The 20,951-nt window shown below is 37.2% G+C and overlaps 1 protein-coding gene across 1 annotated transcript; it reads left to right on the plus strand.

Annotated features, from left to right (window-relative positions):
• Positions 1-74: 74 nt before the first annotated feature.
• Positions 75-19,870, plus strand: gxylt2 (glucoside xylosyltransferase 2). Its single transcript, XM_020935896.2, has 7 exons — positions 75-461; positions 10,467-10,665; positions 12,988-13,119; positions 14,379-14,630; positions 15,251-15,374; positions 17,178-17,350; positions 18,273-19,870. The coding sequence occupies exons 1-7, from the start codon at positions 205-207 to the stop codon at positions 18,447-18,449; spliced, it is 1,314 nt and encodes a 437-aa protein (XP_020791555.2). The 5' UTR covers positions 75-204; the 3' UTR covers positions 18,450-19,870.
• The last annotated feature ends 1,081 nt before the right edge of the window (positions 19,871-20,951 follow it).

Here is a 20,951-nt window from a genome sequence, read left to right on the forward strand (position 1 = left end):
CGCTTTTTCAGCCGACATTACGACTTGAGCCTAAGCCCCGCCCCTCAGTGTGAGATCCTGCATGGACGATGAGAATTGTCTCTCCGCTCTCCATCATCATCTGCACTGCGAGGCGAGCGGGGAGCGCTAACAAAATGTCAACTGGATCATGGACGTGAGCGGGTGGTGCTGCGCCGTGGCCTGCCGCAACAAGTTGCCCTCGCCATGCGGATCCACTGCAGAGTACTTGTGCTCGCCTTGTGCCTCGGAGTTTTCTTACTTTTATACTTTTTAGGGGGAAACACTGCGGACGAGCCGCTGTTGAAACAAGTTGTAATTTTGAAGCCAGAGGAGAAGCGCAACTCTTCACCGTCGCCATCGGAGCTCGGACGCGATGTTGCAGCGAAGTTTGCGGCAAAGAAACCACCGCTCAAGGCTCGGAAAGAGGGGAAAGCAGTCATCAAAGTGGCAAATGCGAAAAGGTGAGCGCAGTTTGCCCTTTCTCTCCATTCTCGCGCACAAAAGCGCCGCTAACAAGTTGCAAGGACTGTTAGAAAACAAATGTCGTCTTGTCCATTTATAAAACATATCTGCATCCACCATCTGTCAAAGTAATCCGACGTGGAAATAGATTCTCTCTGCAAAATATCTCTTTGACTTTCATTTCCCGTTTTTTCAGGCTTTGACTCTCACTGGATTGAAATGACTAGCTGTTTAAAAGCCAGTAAAATGCGAGCATTGCTAATGGGGTTATGATGGAGGTATTTGCAAAGATAGGTTATCTGGCACATGCTAAAACACATAATCATAAATCATACCTGAGCGCTGTTAGTTGTTTTGCCCTTATTGATCGTTTTATTCCCTTGCTGTTTCTTAAAGGGCACCTTGACATATAGCCTACATTGTAATAAACCTAAACAAGCAGACCAATTTGTTTACAATCTGTTTCAGGACAGATTGCAGTTAGGGCTCTATAAAAGTTGACCATGTGGATGCTGAAGTTGATATAAACTAGCCTATATTATGATATTAAATACAATTTTAATATTTACTGTTGCCCATGTTTGTTAAATCATTATAGGCCACTTTATTTGTATCCAAATGACAAATCATTTGTTCTGTGTCTTCATTAATAGCAAACTTCAACTCATGTGGCATACACACTTATTTTAGAGAGTCAATTATTTTTATGCAGAATGCAGGTTGTTATCCACATCCTGTTGCTATAGCTGTGCTACACAGCTACTGTTAAAAGATGTGTGATTATTTCAGGGTCTGTCATGATTATTCATTCTGAAAACATCTGATGTGTCTATTTCTTAGGTATCGAGGATATGTTTTACAGATTTTTTTTTTCTTATTGCAAACAGCAAAAATGCACTGAAATAAATCATCACTTTGCTATTTTTGTTCAAGGATGAAACCTTTTTATTATGGCTTTCAAATTCCTTTCTGCATCCCTTTGGTCTTTTCTCTGTGGATGCAACGTTACCATACAATGTGGCTGTTGAGATACCCTCTCCTTTTGCAGTCAATAATATGTATTCTGCACGATGCCAAATCCAGGCTGAAGGTTGGGGACAGTGTTGGGGAGATAAAAGCCATCAAGACGTTACATGGAGAGAGGGACCTTTGCGTCCTCTCAGAAACTACACTGCAGCGCATGTGCTTGGCACAGATAAGGCAGATGGGGTGGAACGGGCCACAGGAGGATGAAAAAAGGATTGGAAATACGAAGCCTGTCTGCTATACGCACACTCACTGGTGATGCACAGTGTGTTGCAAATGTATATTCATTATTAAATTACTGTCAATACTTGAGTGGCAATAGTTCACTTCATTGTTTTAGGCCTAGTTAGTCCTAGTTTCACCTTGTTGTCCTCGTTGAGAATCAGATGTAACTTTTACTGTAAAAAAGTGTGTTTTAACTGGTTAGATTGATATTGCATTGTGTCTTTTTGTTTGTTTATTGCAATTATCATGTCTGGCAGCAATACCAAATACTAAATAGATTCACTTGTGTCATTTATGTTTTTGCTCCGTGACCCCTTTCATCTCACAAATCAGCGTGTTGATGAGCCGCTTTCTGAATAGACAAACAGGCTATGTTTTCTAATCTTATCATTTCCTCCCAACACATCACTCTACTTCCTGTGTCCAAAAATAGAAGGAAGAGCTCCAGCTGTCATCCAAACACCAGGCAAATACAATAGCCTGCATGGGCAACAGCTGGGCGTAGCCATATGTTGAGCAGAATGACACACATAGCATTGAGCCTGGCATATTTGTGGACTTAATTGCTGAAAGAATACAGTAATTAAAAAGTCAACAAAATAGTAAAATGCTGCAAAATTCCTGACTGGCTAGCCACAACCACATGCTTTGACAATACATAGATGCCTGAAACCATTTCCTGTCTCTTGATTTCCAATGACCGCCATTGACTGGCGAATTAACCAGTCAGAGGAACACATGGTTTGTTCATGTCAAAGCAAACATGGCGGCTTCTGAGTAAATTTTTAAGAGGATGATCAGGCAAGTACTCAAAAAGTACTGAAAATTGAGCTTGGTTAAGAGAGCATATCTACATTTCCCCACTGTGAGATTAAAAAGCTGTACGCTGATTAATCAGTATACAATCCTGTTAGTCATACCAACATTAGTCTTAGAATCTAGACTAGAGTGCATTTGAGTTGTAGCATTCATTAGATAAGCAGATGACTAAGCATGAGATAAAACAGAAAAAAAACCTATACTTCCTCCTCCTCCATCTTGCTTTATACTGAATAACAAACCCAATCAACACCTTACTTATTAGCCGTAGGGCAATCAAATCAAATAGTGTTTTATGTCCCCAAAGCGAAAACTACTGCACAAAAAACAACAGGCTGCAAGAGTAGAATCATTCATCATAAGCTACAACAATGAAAGTGGACTGAAGCAAATTAGCTGCAGTGCCTTAACGGGGAAAGAGACAATAGCAGTGGAACGAGGTCTGTCTGATGCCATAAAGCTATTCTATACTCACACCTACTGCTAATCTAAGCTGTGTGAGCTGAGAACGCACAGTGATCAGAATAACATGCATCCTGTTTGACACTAATCCTCAAGTGTTGTGTTCAGGTGTATTTAAATTTCACTCTTCATTATATTTGCATACTAGAGCGTGCATGTTAACGTGGATGTAACCCTGCTTTGTTCTGCCTTCTTAAAACGATCATGTACAGCTCTGTTGATTCTCTGCCTAGAGACAAATCCCTGCCGAGTCCTTTTAGATAGAGTTAAGCAGTGTTCCTTGGCATTAGCAGTCACTCCTGCGCTGTAGCATTATGTCTCGCTATAAAAATGTCACCTAGCATGACGGAATACTCTCCCCATGAGGAGTGAGGTTTAACTTGGCCCTGTGAAAACTAGGAGAGTTGCTGGAATAGGGCTCAGTGGTGTTACATATGTCTACTTGCTTTTAAACGGTTCCTTAATGAGTCATAACGGGTGTGGGAGGAAAATATAACCATCTAGATACTTGGTCCAAGACAAAGCAGGAGGTAGCAAGGCAAAGCATAGAAAGTGAAGGGAATAGTACTATTTTGGTAACACATTTTGAAGCATGACATATTGCGACATAGAAATAATATAATAACGATAATATTGAGATCACTTTACAAAGCAGGATAATCCCAGTAAACATTTTTTTTAATTGTCAGTTTCATTAAGATGCATTAGCTGCAACAAATAAATAGCAGAATCAAAAATTATTCGCCATAGAAGATACTTACAGTGATATCATATTACAATGGAAATAACTCAAATCTCACCACTATTGCAAAGAAAATGTGCACACGAGCAATATTGAGCCTCAAAATATATTGTTCTTGATATCATATATTGAATGATAAGTTGATATAGTAATTATTGTGCCTGACGTGACAAGCCTAGAAGGGAATGCCAAAAGATTTAGCTTCAAGCTACGAACAGATAGTATTGCTCAAAAATAATGAGGTTGCTTAGTTCACCTCATCCCCTTTGTATAAACAACATTTTTTATTTTATTTAAGGCAGTACTTGATATCTGCCCTGTGTGTTTTGGTGGACTTAATGTGGAGATCAAGAAATGATCCAGATCCAAAACATCAAGATTCCAGAATTATGGGGTCAACTCAAACCACAGCTTATGTTGCAAGTTGACATTGTTGGTGCATCTAGTTTAGTGTGCTGTTGATGTAAAAATGTATTTAATAGGCAAGCTTTTCCAATATCAACTTCAGCGTAATGCTTCACTTGTCAAATGCTTTTTTTTAAATTATGAGGACATACATTCTTTTCACAGCCAACACTGGAGAAAGTCAACAAGCTGCTGTTACGTTTCTGGCTAAAGTGCTTGTGTTTTTAAGTCTGGCATGGATAGTTGCAATAAATAAGACTATTTGCAAAGCATAACTTGGCTACAGACAAGTAGTGGTGTTTGGAAACCCATGTCAACATAAGCCACTTATGATTGATTTCAGGTTTTGTTAAGTTTTGTTTTAGTCCAAGTTCTTGATCGTCATAGAAAATATATAATATATATATAATAGTAAATGAATGTAATGATTGGCTGACTAGAACTGTCTGCATAAAGCTTCAAAGCTTTCATAATATGAATATGCATTTGGTTTATAGAGTGCTTGTACAAAAACATGTTGGTAGCAGGGGGGTGTGAATCATGGTGTGAATTTAAGTTTCCTTTCAGTTTTCTTGCTCATATAAAATGAAGGCCCATATGGAAAAGTTATAGAGAAATCATACACCATTTTAACACATTTTATCTGAATCCTAAAAGATTTGTATATGACAGTGAAAACAGTTACAAGATCTTTGGTAAATATGTGCAGCATGAAACATATAAAACTTTGTAACCTACAAGAGCTGAATATGACACTGATCCCACACACAATATCCTCACAAGTGTTGGACAAAAGTCATTTATTTCATAGAAAAACAAGTGAAATGATGATTGTTTCCTTAAACTTGATTGCTGTGTTGTGTGTGTGTGAGAGTGAGAAAGAAAATTATCACAGTGTGTGTTTGTGCGTGTGTGTGTGTGTGTCTTTGTGTATGTGTCTGTGTGGTGGGGATGTGTGTGTGTGTGTGTGTGTTGAGCAACATGGGGGTAAACACGGTAATGCAAATATTGCATTACAACCTTAAAAACCATCTTCCACTGATATCACAGTGAACATACATCAGGCTGTAAAAATATTTTTACTCTGCAAAATCCTAATTATTACAAAGGTCTATAATGACTTGTAATATTCCAAAAAGCAGCTACACACTTATGTTTTTTTCACACGCCTCAACAGAGAAGATGTCATATCAGTTACAAATACCAAGGTACTTGTAATTGTCCTCAATATCTGCTATTGTTCCCTCTAAATCAGCATTTAGTTTGCTCAATTGGTGAGTCACTGGATCCACATGGGAGACCTGGGTTCAAATCCCCCTTCAGACTCTGATTGTTTTTTTTGCAACATATAACTAAAGAATACAAACATTACATGGAACATACAAAGAAAATGTAGTTTATCATGCACATTACCTGTAAATGTCATGCAAAATGTTCACTTTATCTTTACTAGTTTTTCATAATATAGTTGTATGAGAAAAATGTAAAAGGCGCCACTTTCAGGAGTAAACCACACATGACACATATTAACCTTATATAAAGATTTGCTACAAAGACACTGGTAAATTCTTATATTTTTTTTCCAGTTTCTCTCCATATGGGCGGACTGTTGATCTCTAGTTTCTATTTCCCATTGCTACAAAGGCTGACTGCTTCTCATTACTGTTGCACACTTGCTTTTAGTTTACTAGACAACCAGTACACCCCCGCTTTGACTGAAAAGAAAACAAAACTAAACTAAAACTGGTACAAAAGTGTTCCATTAAAAAACAGAAAATCTTCTTTTTTCCACTTCACATAACTTCAGTATTCCCTTTGTTGTACTCCAGCCTTTACATGTTCATTTTTCTTTGACATTATCTCTCAAAGTGGTTTCTTTTCTGCATAATTTAAAACCACTGTCTGTGTCTCTTTGTAGTCCAAAACTGTTCTTCTTTCTTGGCTGCCACGAATCAATTCAGTCGCTTTCCTTTTGAGCACCTCTCTCTCTCTCTCTCTCTCTCTCTCTCTCTCTCTCTCTCTTTCTCTCTTTCTTTCTCTTTTTCTCTTTCTCGCTCTCTTTCTCTCATCTCTGTGACTGCCTCCAGATGCTGAAACATTGCCCTGTCGCAAAGCTTCAGTATGCTCCACAGCTATTTGTATGTCTTCAATTATGCAGGGGAATCATTTGCAATCTCTCTTTTTTTGCATGACATGGTGTAATATATTTTCTGGAGTGTGTCGGTACAGGTTTGGGAGGGGAAGTGTGCACTCAGCAGCCCTGACAGCACATCAGGCTTTGGAGTGTAGCAGCCAGGATTTCTCCACACCTTCTCATTCATCCTAATTTGGGATTCATTGTCCCTCAGTCAAGCAGAAAACCCAGTGGCACGCTTCGAAATGGCCTTACTGCAGCCCCTTGACGAATTTCAACTCGATCTTCCAAATCACTGGACATTTTTCAGAAATTCAGATGTAGTAAAAACTCACCCATGTGCAAAGCATAGAATGATATCCATTAAAATAGTGTGTTTTAAGCATTCAAAGCTGCACGCAGATAGCACGTTTTTTTAATCTTTAATGATTGGAATTATAGGTCATCAAAGGTTCTATATTATGCTAAATTGACTCTTGTGAGCTTTAAGTCATGTTAGACTGTTACCTCTTCAAAAACATAACTGAAGCTCTGGTTTGTTTAATTCACATACGTTTCAGTAACCCTAATCTGTTTACATCTCCAATGCTCAAAATGCTCTGTTCCACCTTGTGATGTCATGAAGCGGTAGTTTTCAATTTAACAGCTACCTTTTATCTGTTCAGTAGAGATTGGCAATTCCAGGTCTGACAAATTATTCTAGTGAAAGTGTATGGAGTTTATAAACACAGCGGGGCATTTCCTGTATGACATCACAAGGCGTGTCTTTGAGAGAAGAACTCTTAAATATGCAGAGTTTGTGTGTTCAAACAATACTGTAACATGGATTAGAAAAAACGGCCTAATATGGGCCCTTTACTGTAACCACAGCTGTCTTTGCTGTGACTGACACAAATGTGGCTGCTGATCTGCACTTCTGACTACCCCAACCACCACTCAACATACAAACTGAATGCATGGCTTAGGTGAAATGTCTTGCCCACAACAGCAATATGAAATAAAATGAGCAGCGATAAAATTAAGCAGCTCTATATTTGTCTCAATTTAACGTTAGTAAGGAGTTTTAAAAAACACTAAGACAAACAACCAACAACTCAGCTGGGGTTATAATTTGGTCAGAAAATGACTCTTTTTACTTTTTACTCATTCTATGTCTTGTAATATAAAACCATTTGTCCTTCAGCAGTGATTGTCTTATTTCAAAACAAGAGTGTCTCTGTTCTTTCGTATTACTCTCTCCTTTAGTCTGTTCCAGCAGCTTGCATGAGCGTTTTATTAGAAGCAGCTCTGCGTGCGCACAGGCGAGGAGATGGTGTTGGCCTTCGCCTCAGGCTCTGCCATTGTGCAAATGTTTCCCCACTGAGTGTGTTTAAACCTAACAGCCGTTCAGCATACATCAGTAAAAGTCTCATTCCAGTGTATAATGTTGTCCAGTGGGAATTTAGAACAGAAAATATGAAGCTGGATTTTCATAGGTGGATAGTAGAAAGGGTGTCATTAGAGAGAAGTCATCAAACATTGGCTGTAATGAAATGGCCAGTGTTTTTTCTGCCATGAATTTTCAGCAGACTTTGTTTTAGAAACCAGAACAAACCCCTTATAATTAAATTGCCTCTTACACACATTTCTTTCTTCTCTGTGGAATGGATCATATTGACAAAAATTCATATTTCCTTAATTTTTTTTGCATAATCTTAAGAATGTTCAGTCAGTATTTTAACAATGTGCCCAGAATGTGATAAAAAAACGCATGTAGATGTCTTGTTTGAGGTTAGAGTTTAGCACAAAATGTGAGTAGACCATGAAATTTAACCACAAAAGGGAAGAAATATAACTTTATACACTGCACGTTTCTGTCTCTTTTGAGGTCTTTTAAAGTTCTAATTTTTTTATATCTCCCACCTCTAGGCTGGATTTGACCCTCTTGGTTTGATTGTGGTGTTAAATTACTTTCCTTTTCCAGTCCTTTAGGTAGTGACAGAAGGGTGACTGCAGCCGTGACCATTGGGATTGTCAGAGGGAAATAGATTTTTGTGGAGCTGACATGAGGTGACATGCTGTTACATGTTGACAGGCAGGTGAGGAGAGCTGTCATTTTCTCCTGGCCTTTGAGAATTGATGCATTTGGTCACAGGAGGGAGCGTGGTAAACAATGCAATGCATCCAGCCTTCCCTGTGTTGTTAATCAGTGTATATCCGACTGAGACATTGACAGGCCAATGCACCACCATTGTGTGATGTGCTATTAAGGCAATAGTAAATGATATATTATGCTATAATGAGGATTGATGATTCCGGTCAACCTTTATATTAAGTGTATTTACTCTAGTCTAGACAATAGACTGTATAAAGAATAGGACTAAGGGACTCTGATGTCATCAATAGCTTTCTCCAGTCAAATGAAGCTCCCAGTGCTTGCAGTTATAGGAGCAATTTTGGAATTTATTTATGGACAAACTAGTGAAATAAAAATCATGTAGAGGATCATGTAGAGATTGTTAATACAAACATTTTAAGATCAAAATGACAAGGCTCACTGCAGCTTTTACAGAGAGAGGGGTACACATTTTTCAATGTAAAGTCAATTGAAGCCAGAGTTGATGGAACCAGTCTATGGTGTAGACACAACATTTGGATATTTTCCTCAAAAAATAGTAGTCTATAGAGTTAGCGGTTAAAATGGACCAAATATCAAGTGTTATAGGCAACATCAAGTTTGTTTTTCCCACCCTATTTAATATATCATTGGACATAGTCTCTTAGAAGGTGAAGTCCACCTTTTAAAAATATGACATGTGGTTTTAAAAAGACTACAACAGAGGGAATAAAATGCTGTACTCTAACTGTGGTAAACAGGTCTTGGCCTTGAGGCATTCACCTTTCTCTGGCCGAGATGAGGCATGTGGGAATTGTGGTGGTGGCAGCTGGTGCTGTAGGTCTTTTAATAGTAGATGATACTGTCATTAGAACCATGTGCTCTCTTTAATAGACTTGAGCAGGGTTAACACATGTTCTGGAAATGAACGAATCCAGACAGTTGTTTCAGAGTCACACAAGCGTTGTCATAAGCTAAGAATTAATTAAAATGTCACGCATATTATCAAGACATTTACACTTTTTTGAGAAGTGCCCTTAACATTGCCCTTAATATTTTATAGCTGTACAAAATTAAGCTAATCTATTTTGGATTTATTCTTTTATCTATTCTTATATCTAAGTGTATTGCTAGAAAATACCAAAACATATTATGTGAGCATGGTCAACTCTCCACAGATCTGACCTGTAACTTTGGAACAAGCAGGTGACAAACCCTGCACCAGAGATGTTATGTGGACCACCTTATAAAGTCTCATCTTTCTTCCAGCCCCATTATGTAAAGTTGTAAACAGTGTTACAAGGAGTGTATCCAGTCAGGCAATCTGTAAACTTCACAAACAAAGTAAATGCTTAATATGGGTCTGATTTGATTTATTTGTAATGAAAAATGTTTCAGTTTTTTACTGCTGAATTTAACCGATGTTTTAGAATACTGGCATTTGCAAAATCACTTTATACACATTGCAACTCATCAAATTTGTGAGTGATGAGTGATGGAAACAAGGCTTACACAATGAGTAACTTCCAGATCTGGAATATGGCCTTGAGCTGTTTAAAGTAGAGGACCAATGGGACCACTCTGGTAGCCCTTACATTGCAAGATAATGCAGATAGTGCTTGCTTACTCAGTCAGTTGTTTCATTTGACGGGTTAACTCAAGATTTTAAAAGGTCTAGTTGTGCATAAACTGAATTGGAATAAAAGACATGAGACTTGAGTTCGAACACAGTTGTTGTTGTTTTTTTTTCTGTTAATGCAGCACCAGAGACATGAATCCTCTAGACATATTGATTGCACTGTCCAATCTTGTTTAGAGTATTATACCTTTGATGACATAGGCTAAGATAACTAGGCCTGAACTGGTTGTGTGGGGCTAACACAGCAGAGAGATGCAATTTCTTTAACACTAGTTAATTTGTGTTTTAAATTTGCTATATTCACAGTTTTAAAAATGACTTTGTATGGCTAACCATATATTTAAAAGGATTTATAGAATGAATCCAACCTGTTCAAACTGATTTTCTTTTGAGTCTTCTATTCCCCGGTTAGAGTTACACCATGTAGTATTTCATTGCTCCTTATCTTTATTTCCAGCAAACAGCGAAGCAATGTGGGCCGACCTGTGACGAAACGAGCCCGAGCGGGGGAGGACATGCACCTGGCTGTGGTAGCCTGTGGGAACCGTCTGGACGAGACCCTGACCATGGTTAAATCGGCCCTCCTGTTCAGCTTGAAGAAGATCACATTTCACATATTTGCAGAAGACCCACTGGCCCCGCTGTTTGAAGAGAGGGTAAGATCATGTCAGTAGGTAAAGCTTTGCAATGAGTGATTCTCCCTGTCAGACTTGTCGTGTATTCCCAACTGGCGGATGCATTCTTTTCCAGTTCTGTGATTCCAGATTTTGTGCAGTGCATGTTAAACACCCTGCCTTGCTTTATAGTTGATGACAAGATCAGAGCAGTTTTAACTCCCCTTGTGACTCCCGGTAGTACAGACACATAACCCTTTTATCTCAAAGCTGGGGCGTAATATATCACTCAGACACCCCGCTTTGCCCGAGCACTGCTCCCCACTTCAAAGTCACCTCTGCTGCAGCGCCTGCTCTCATTCTGATTAGTTACACCGCTCCTGTAACTGGCAGCGTCACCATAGCCATTTTGACAATCCAAGGTTTAAAAATGTGAAAACATGATAAAAAGACAACCAACTCCAGCAAACAGCATTTTTGGACATTTCTGACTTAAGTTAATTAAAGGTGCACTATGTTACCTTTTGGTTAGGGGTCCATCACCTGCTTGTTTCTATGGATATGTCATTGCTCTGCCTGGAATGTTCCACAGTATGACATTAAACAGCTCTACCTCACATTTATTGAATTACAGGTGGTTTTATATCTCAAAAATACCAAGCAAATTCATTCTGACTGTGAGCGGAGTTGACTCTTCACAAATCTGACCTATAATTTGATCTGGCTTGGTCTCCATAATACTGTACAACATTCCAAACAAAGCAATAACATCTCTATGGAGAAAAGCATTTGACAGGCCCTCTGCCAGAAAAGTTACATAATGCACCTTTAAAATTGAACAATCTAAAATATAGGAACCAAATAACTAGGGCTGCAACTAACAGCTATTTCATTAGTTGACTAGACAGTGATACATATTTTGATTAGTTGACTAGTCATTGAGGACTTTAAAATACATTATACACTAAATAGAGGTTGAAATATTCTGACTAAAGGCTTCTAAATAATATCTAATAGAGAATTGTAGAAAAGACACTTATTGCTGTTAAAATACCTTGAAAAGACATATGTCTTCATGTTGTCTGCACCACTATAAAACAATGCATTTAAGCAAAGGAACTTGTAACTCGATATATTGTGACAGCCCACGATATTATTTTGAGACCTTACCTTTTGTTTGTGTTTTATAGACTGTAAAGCCCACATAATCAGGCCCAGGTGCAGGCCAAACTGACTGAGGGTGCATTTGAGTTTCAAAGGGGTGCAAACATAATAGGCTTCCATTTCTAGTAAGTGGCATTATTTTAGGTGCCTGAAATGAGGCTGCAAACATGTTTAACCGAGGTTGCAATGCACCCTTTTGTACTGTAGACCTGGGCCTGAAAATAATGATCATCAAAATACAACTACGATTATAATCTTTAGTTGACTTGATACAATTAGACGAATCATTACAGGCCTTTAAATAACAATTAGAAAATCCAGTTATAACCACTACTTCCTATGCAAGAAGCATTTCCATTAAACCTTACTTTAAGCCATGACTTGCATGTGAATCGTTCCCATATGTGGAAAGATCCCATGTGGCAGCCAGAGAGTCCAGCTGCTTTAGAACATACTGTTCAGTATGCTGCATACATTTCAGAGAGCAACTCTCTTAAGACATAAGCTGTGATTTGCGTTTCTTATTCTTGTCTGTAAAATAAGTGCTTATTGCAACACTTTCACACATTTCAGGGTCAAATGTTAAACCAATAGAGCCCAGTGGGTCAAATGATACATGCTTTAGTGCTACAGGAGGTTGTATTAAGTAACAGCTGTATTGGACACCACACTGCATGACTTCATTGTTTTAATTGTGTTTGTATTAGTCAGATTATCTTTGGTCTTTGCCAGGCATTTTGTTGCAGTAAAACATCTGTTGCTTCATGTGTCTGTGAATATTTAAGGCCACATGCCGCTCTGGCTCACTACACTCATGTTTAATTGGAGCAATTTGAGCAAGTTGTGGAAAAGTAGTTATATTACATTTGTATTCCTCTGAAATAATTAAAATGGTGACATTTATGTTCAGTCTGCATACATTGAACCATACGTGGTGGCTGTATTTGCCTCAAGTGAATAGTGGTTTTGTTTCTGTGTGTTGAAATAGTACATGTACTGAATGATATTGAAATTTAACCCTGTGAGTTACTACTAGTTACTAACTGGAATATACATATGTGTGTGTATGTATGTATACTAAGATTACAGGAAATTGTAATCACAGATGACTAGGGCATGTGGTGAAATCTTTTGGGCATGTTATATTATCTTTATCATATAAGACAAACTATATTAATCTGTGTACCATTGCATTTACAGCTGAAGCAGTGGCCCCGCTCTGTCACAGCTAAGTTTCACTTCACCATCTACCCCATCACCTTCTCAGTGGGTGATGCGGAAGAGTGGAAGAAGCTGTTCAAGCCATGTGCTGCACAGAGACTCTTCCTCCCTGTAAGTATCCCCTCAAAATGTCATTAATTAACATGTCAGCCAACCCAATCCAATTTACCTCTCCATTCACACAGTTGTTCTACTCCTCTGACTGCTTATAATTACTTAGGCAATTATTGATGATTTCACACCACCTCTGCAAAGCTTAGTTAACAAATCTCCAGAGATCAAATCCAGTAATTCTATCAAGTGAAAAACCCCTGCCTACGTATTGATTTATTTCTCTCTCAAAGCTGCTATTCATTGAAATATCAGCCAACTCACTTACCATGTAATCAGTATAGTGCAAGTCGAAAGGGTCCATAGCTGATTTTTTTCTCTTGCTGTAGCCAAATCAATATATTATGCATTAACATCATTTGCTTACACATTGTAAGTGTTATAGTAAAAATCAAAGTAGCCTAAAATAAATTATTTATTTTTTTAGCTTTTTTTGTTTGGCCTTTGAACATAAAAACAATCATTATGATTTGAGTATTACTGACAAAGAAACCAAAGCTTGAATAACGGATAGATTGTATGTAATATGTTTTGGTATTTTCAGCAACAAAGTTTGGTACTATTTTCTAATATCTACACCTTAATTAGCCCAAATCAAGCATAAACAAAGACTTAATTTATGATGAACAAATAGTTTATTTAGGTTTAGCAACTACTTAAGGTGTTAGGGTTAGGGTAAGTATTCATTCTTAATAAACAATTTGCTTATTATGACTGAAGTGTTTGTTCAGTCTTTATTTAGGGCTACTTTACAGGAATGTTTCCCCTTTTATCATATTTTTTGCATAAATGCACCTTTAGAGCCACTATTGTATGCTTTGTTGCTAGCAGTCTTACGATTTTTAGGAGTTGCAAAACACCTCTTATCTACTCCCCCTCTGGAGTTTATCTGCCATCTATGACAGCATGATCCGGCAGTCTGCACTGAAAGTAAAACTCGTCTTGAACTTATCTTTTTGTTCGTAGCTGAGTCAGTGTTTTCAGTCACAGATGGAGTGCAGCCTGAATCTTTAAGATGTCCTTCCACAGATGGTTCTTATCTGCAGTCTCCTGTCTCATACTCGTGTAGTTCATTACTTTAACTTTAGACTTCGTCCTACATTATGACTGGAAGTATTCTACAGTAAATTGCTAATTTTTAAGTTTTTAACACAATCCTTGGTATCTGTGGTGAAGTGGGTTAAGTTAAATCAATGCAAACTGTTTTACTTAGGTAAATTTGGTTTTATTTTTATTTTTTGTAATATTTTTTTTCATAGGTCATTCTGAAGGATGTAGACTCTTTGCTCTACGTTGACACAGATGTACTATTCCTCCGGCCCATGGATGATGTCTGGAGTTTCTTTAAAGCTTTCAACAGCTCCCAACTTGCCGCCATGGCCCCAGAGCATGAGGTCCCAAAGATCGGATGGTACAGCCGCTTCGCACGGCATCCTTTTTACGGGGTCACAGGGGTTAATTCTGGAGTGATGCTCATGAACCTCACGCGGATCCGCAGCACACTGTTCAAAGTAAGAAACAAACTGTAATGGTGAAGAAAGACACAGTAGAGAGAGGTGTTACTCTTATGTGATAGTTCTCTTAACACTTTTCCCAGTTTATTTTTAGTTGCTATGCTGAAGTTTTTCATAAAGTTCTATGTAATTTTCAACACAAAATAATTGTACTTATTAACTGATATCACGTGGTGGTTAAACTAGTTCTTTGCTGAGCAAATTTTTTAAGAAAGGTCCAAATTTGTCCCTTTTTATTTAGTTTTTGTTTTTTTAGTATAATCCAGTTTTGCCTTTTACCTTTTGCTTCTAATATATAAAATAAATGGCAATGTTATTAGGAAGGAGACTTGTTGTCATTGTTGTTCTCTCTGATCAGTGGCAGATGTTTAGGTTTTACTTTGAACCTGAGTCACTGGCTGAGTGCTGTGAGTGGGTTGTGATTGAAGTGTACTGATTACCACACTGGCAGAACAGAACTCTGCCCTCAGAACTCAATTTAGCAGCTCTTCGTGCTGCAAGCCGTTTGCAATTGGGAGGGCAAATGTAAATTGGGTCTGCTTTGATGATTGTGTGTATTTTGAAAGAGGCTTGACTTGAGCTGTCTGTGAGTGAACATATTATTATTTATACTGCAGAACAGTATGATCCCCAGTGGCCTGTCGTGGGAGGATCTGCTAAATCCACTCTACCAGAAGTACAAGAACCACATCACCTGGGGTGACCAGGACCTCCTCAACATCATTTTTCATTACAACCCAGGTACCATTTGCATATTGTCCTACTGAACTCTGTGTTAAATTACTCTGGCTGTAGGTGACTGGAGGCAAGAAGCAGGAACAGAGCGTTGTGATGGCAGATTTCTTTTTAATTTGCCCATACAATATTTAAATTGCCCCTAGGGGATAAATAAAGGTATTTTAGTGAATGTGGAATTAATACATAGGTAATGAACAATGCACAGATACTGTGGTCAAATTAATTCATTTCTTATTAGGAATATTGGTTCTTAAATTGATGAATGGACTAATGGATTTATATCTATATATCTTTAGAAATTGTTGGAATACTTGTTGATTCATTTTCTTCCATTTAAAACAGTATACAAGAGTTAATTAATATGGTATCCTGTTTTGATACCAATATATAAACAATACAGTTGTAGAGTAAATTGTAATAGCTTGAGAGTTAAAAAGAAGAGGCATGATGCTGGAGTTCTAACGCAGGAGTTTATTTACCATCAGTACCCAGCACCCAGAGGCATGAACAATCAAGACACTGTAGTGTCGTTGATTCCAGTCTAGTACAGTCCAGTCTGGCTATGCTTTCTTTGTAGGGAGTATTAGACCTCTTATGACCGAGGTCTAAGATGACAAAGACTGAGATGGCAGTGAGTGCCCTCAGTACAGCACAGAAATGGAATTTCTCTAACAAATATTTTCATACCTTTTGACATAGTTATCATCTAGAACTATTATCTAAAATGGCAAAAGACAACAACTTTAAGTACATTTTCTTCAAAGGAAAATTTCTTATATCATTTTTGTGGTAACAGTAACTTTCAATAGTGATCTCCCAGGAGCCACCAGGCATCAATCAATAGTTGTTATCAAAAGATTTTTCAGTTTTTGGTAACACATTTTCATTCATTACCAGTAACACCTTTCAGCAGTATTTCACCATTCCTAGTAAAGAGTTGTGATATACTGTTGAAGAGTCATTAAAACAACACCTGACTTAAAGGAAAAAGAAATACATCCAGGACCATTTTTAAAGATTACAAAGATGCCACTGCTGTTGAGCATAAATGATTATTTCTTTATGAATTATGAAATGAATGAGGCTGTTGGCAAACCACAGACTGGAGCAACAGATGAACCAGATGCAGAGGCCAGATGTGCATTCTAAGTGCTAAAGCTATCTTCAGGGCTGCTTGCTTGAAAACACAGTCAAGTGGAGTGTTTGTTTTAGATGATAAGGCCTAAAGCTTTCTTCCATCTCCAGAGGGAAATTGTCGAAGCTCTGACCCATTTTAGCTGAAAAGAGCTATTTAGACTGCCTTGAGCGGCTTGAAAATCAAAAAGTACTTAGCTAGTTGCATTTTCATATAAAATAGCTGGTATTAACATAATGGTGGGAGTGATAGGGACAAAAATGTATATCTATATATATTATGGCAATTTATCAGAAATGTGCTAAAACATTTACATTTTTAGGTTTAAGTATTGTATGATAAGTAAGTGGACTGTGAAAACATAAAAATGCAAACATATCACTTTATTATATGGATCACACCTGGACGACTAAGGGATTACACAGAGACTTTATATAAGGTTACATGGCAAGTTTTTTTTTTTTTTTTTTTTCAAATTTGTATTCAACTTTTGCATCTTAAAACTATAAATAATATACTCTGTGTTCTAATTTTGCTTAACTCTGAAACAGTAATGTTAGCCGTTTTTCTATGTACCTTCCACTTCTTCATGGTAGATTTTTTAATTATTATTATTATTAGAGGATCTCCTAAAATCCAGTGGTGTTTGTGGTTTTCATTTTTCTTTGTAGAGTGTCTTTTCATCTTCCCCTGCCAGTGGAATTACAGGCCTGACCACTGCATGTATGGAAGCAACTGTAAAGGGGCCGAACAGGAGGGTGTGTCCATTCTGCATGGAAACCGCGGAGTGTATCATGATGACAAGCAGCCGGCCTTCAAAGTTGTCTATGATGCAATCCGTGATGTGAGTGTCCTTTACCTATACTGTATCACCAGGAAGAATAGCGCCTCCTATTGGTGCACATCATCTTCTAATATAGAGGTTGGCATCTCGGTCTCTGCTCATCTACTGATGAAAAGGACTAATTAGAAAATGTATATCATGAATATAAGAGTATGGTTAGTATGGGTGTTCATGCATGTGTCTCCCATTCTTTCCAATTCAGTGCAAATCATGACAGAATCAAAGCGTTATGTACATTATAAAGAATATAAAGAATCAAAGCGTTATGTACATTATAAAGTATTATACAATATAAAGAATTATCTGATGACACCGTCCAGTCTGATTTTCTTTTAATTTCAAATGAAAGAAAAGGGCAACCCTTTACTCATCTAGGTCAGTCTGTAAATTATGTGTTTTTATCTAGACACAAAAAGTGGTGCTTTGCTGAGATAAGCCCCTTAAACTCTAGCTGGGTGGTAAGTATGACAATGCAGAATGCCGTTACATCTATATTGATTCATTTGGTGTTCAGTTGACAATGCCCTGAAAGTTCTGCTAAGATTAAGAATTATTGCAGGCCTTTTCTAAAATGATAATGTCCTGATTAATTATGAAATACTTTTAAACCAGTAGCACTGTTTGGATATTAGCTAGTATTAACTTTGGTGCAAAATAGCTTTATATAAAATACATTTTCTATGTAACATAACAAATGACTGTACACAGAAATATTCTAGATATTCCAAGCCCATTATACCAACAAATTTCTTTACTCCTTTTCAGGGGCACAGCATGAGTCTACTGTTCTCTTCCGCATTAATTCATTATTAACTATTTGGGTTCACCTATGTGTGTTTTGGGGAACTTATACAGAATATTGCATTATAAAAAAGAACATGTGTATTCATGTACTTAACATAATGAATTTCTGGTCTTGCAGTATCCCTTTGAAGACAACATGTTCCAATCCCTGTTCTACCCCATTCAGACTAAGTTCCTTGACACAGTCAACACTTTGTGTGGTCGAATCCCTCAAGTTTTCCTGAAGCAGATAGAAAAGACTATGAGGAAAGTGTTTGAGGACAAAGTGATTCGCCATGCCCGGCCCCGCAAGTAGCTGCTGGTGTGAAGAACAGAAAACAAACAGTGATAATTGTGTTGGTATCACTCAAGCCATGGAATGTTACTCTTCTGTTGAGCCTTCTAATTGACACAGGAAAGGAAATATGAAGAAATGAACCTATGAGCAGCATACAGTGCAGGTCATTGATGCTGCATGATCAGCATGTAATTTTCATTTGCCACCTGTGAACAAAATTATTAAATTGAAGTGAAAATGTTTTTTCATGTTTGAAGAAAGGCCTTTCATCTTTTCTACATCCCCTTAAAACCAGCATCTCATATTGTCAAGTAAATCATCATCATATTCTGTTGTAGTCATGTTCCATGACAGACCTCATTCACTGGTCCAAAGGGGGAATGCTTTTTTTTTTAAGATATATATATTTTATTTAAGGCTTCATGTGTACAATGATGTGTCAAATTACTTTAATTTAGTGTTCGGATTGTTTTGTCAAATCAGTGTACATATTTTATCCCTAAAATTTTATTTTATCAGTAGTCACCCTTTTTTATTTTTCATGCAATGAATGTAAGGGGAAGAGCAATCAAATCAATATGGGGTAAAATTACTACGCATAAAAGACATGTCACAGTAGTACAGTGGTCTTAGTATGGCTTAATCTGACTGTTATGGTTTGAGTGTTTCCTTATTTATCAAATTTATAAAATATACATTTTATATCAATACAAACTGAATTATCTTTATTGAGCAAATTTCAACACTACACCAAATTATATTTATTATCACATTGATAATTTGCTATACCCAGAAATAAACAGTAATAAGATGTTTAATAACTAACACAAAAAGCACAAACTTGAAAATTATGGACATCTTTGAACTGTGTTATGAAGACCACTTAATTTATTGTGAAGCCTCTTTTTCAGAAATACATTTTAAAATTGAATGACAAATTTAAATGTTGAATTATGTATTAAACCGTTTACCCATCTGGCTTTCAGTAAGTGTGCTCGGTTTGGACATGCCAAATGGTGTCCCATGTTTACCGTGCACTTCTACTCTGATGCTTTTTTAAGTTTTACCTTTTACTACAATGTCTTTAACCACTCTTATAAGATGTGAATGTTTTACTTGAAAAGAAAGCCTGTGGTTGAATTTTGGTGCAATGCCAAATGACAGTATTAAATGCAGCACAAAAAAATACTTTTGCCAAACATACCGAATGCTGAAATGCACTTTGAGAATTGCACAGATCAGGGCAAGAGTTTTTTTTTTTTTCTCAGTGAATCTGAACCAACTGTGTAAGAAGAGTGTGTGCCATATGAAACATCACATGTGTCATATTTTCTATTATCTAAAAACTGTTTGAGATAGAGGAGTATGCCTGGATGTATTTCTGATATAATGTCATGTCATTGAACTGGAATTAAGTAAAGGTGGATTTTTTGAAGAAAGCAGTGCAATATGTAGCCTTTGTTTGTTTTTGAAAGAACTCAACCTTTTTCTACATGGTATTCAGTATTGCTTTTGTTATCTTCAAACATAGTCTAGTACTCCTCGTAGTAAACTACAACTGCAGCATAAAGGCTGCCCATTCTAAGCAAGTTTGATTGTGCAAAACAAAACCAACAAAAAGCCCAAAAGACGCCAATATAATATACTATACACAGTGTTGGGGAGTAACAGATTACATGTACCGGAGTTACGTAATCAGAGTACAAATTATGAGTAACTGTATTCAGTTACAGTTACTGTTTCAATGAGTGGTAATTGGATTACAGTTACTTTGGTGAAATAAATGGATTACACGGTGGTATTTTCCTGTTTTCACATTTTGGGCTATACCCCACCTTTTTTTTTTCTTTTTTTTTCGGTAATTCCACTCATTGCTGGAAACTAAACCAGGTCTAAACTAGATCTAAACCAGGTCTAAACCAGGACTTAAACCAGAATTAAAACCACGACTAAACTAGATCTAAACCCGGACTAAAACAGGTCTAAACCACGACTAAAACCAGGACTAAAACCAGGACTAAAACAAGACTAAACCCGGACTAAACCAGGGCTAAAACAACTAAAACAGGACCAAAACAGGATTTAACAGGACTAATTCATGCTGTGCGGACGTGTTTCCTCGTCTTCTATCAATAATATTTTTAATACTGTTGAGTAAAGTCTGGGCTTTTTATTTTCTTTTATCAGACAAAACATCTTATGTTACGATATGGTAGTTTTGCTTCTCTACAGCAAATCAAGTAATCCAAAGTATTCAGATTACATTACTCACTTTAAATCATTTAATGGATTACGTTACAAACTACATTTTGGTGTGTGTAGTCTGTAATCTGTAGGGGAATACATTTTAAAAGTAACCTTCCCAACACTGACTATACAAGCCTATTAATCTATATTGACGTATATACAAGCACACATTCTTATACATTATTTATGCTTTGTATTTATGTTAGTGCATGTATCCTCATTTTAATAATATAATGGACAGTGTTGGGGAGTAACAGATTACATGTAATGGTA

The sequence above is a fragment of the Boleophthalmus pectinirostris genome, unplaced genomic scaffold (genome assembly GCF_026225935.1).
Source record: "Boleophthalmus pectinirostris isolate CB_2022bp ecotype Guang Dong unplaced genomic scaffold, ASM2622593v1 HiC_scaffold_3, whole genome shotgun sequence".
Classification (NCBI taxonomy): Eukaryota; Metazoa; Chordata; class Actinopteri; order Gobiiformes; family Gobiidae; genus Boleophthalmus; species Boleophthalmus pectinirostris.

Excerpts from the sequence above, each read along its gene's own strand:
- gxylt2 (XM_020935896.2), top strand. The coding sequence starts at position 205 with ATGCGGATCCACTGCAGAGTACTTGTGCTCGCCTTGTGCCTCGGAGTT. Across the intron at positions 462-10,466 it reads AAAGTGGCAAATGCGAAAAG|CAAACAGCGAAGCAATGTGG; the intron begins GTGAGCGCAGTT and ends CTTTATTTCCAG. Across the intron at positions 15,375-17,177 it reads CATTTTTCATTACAACCCAG|AGTGTCTTTTCATCTTCCCC; the intron begins GTACCATTTGCA and ends TTTTCTTTGTAG.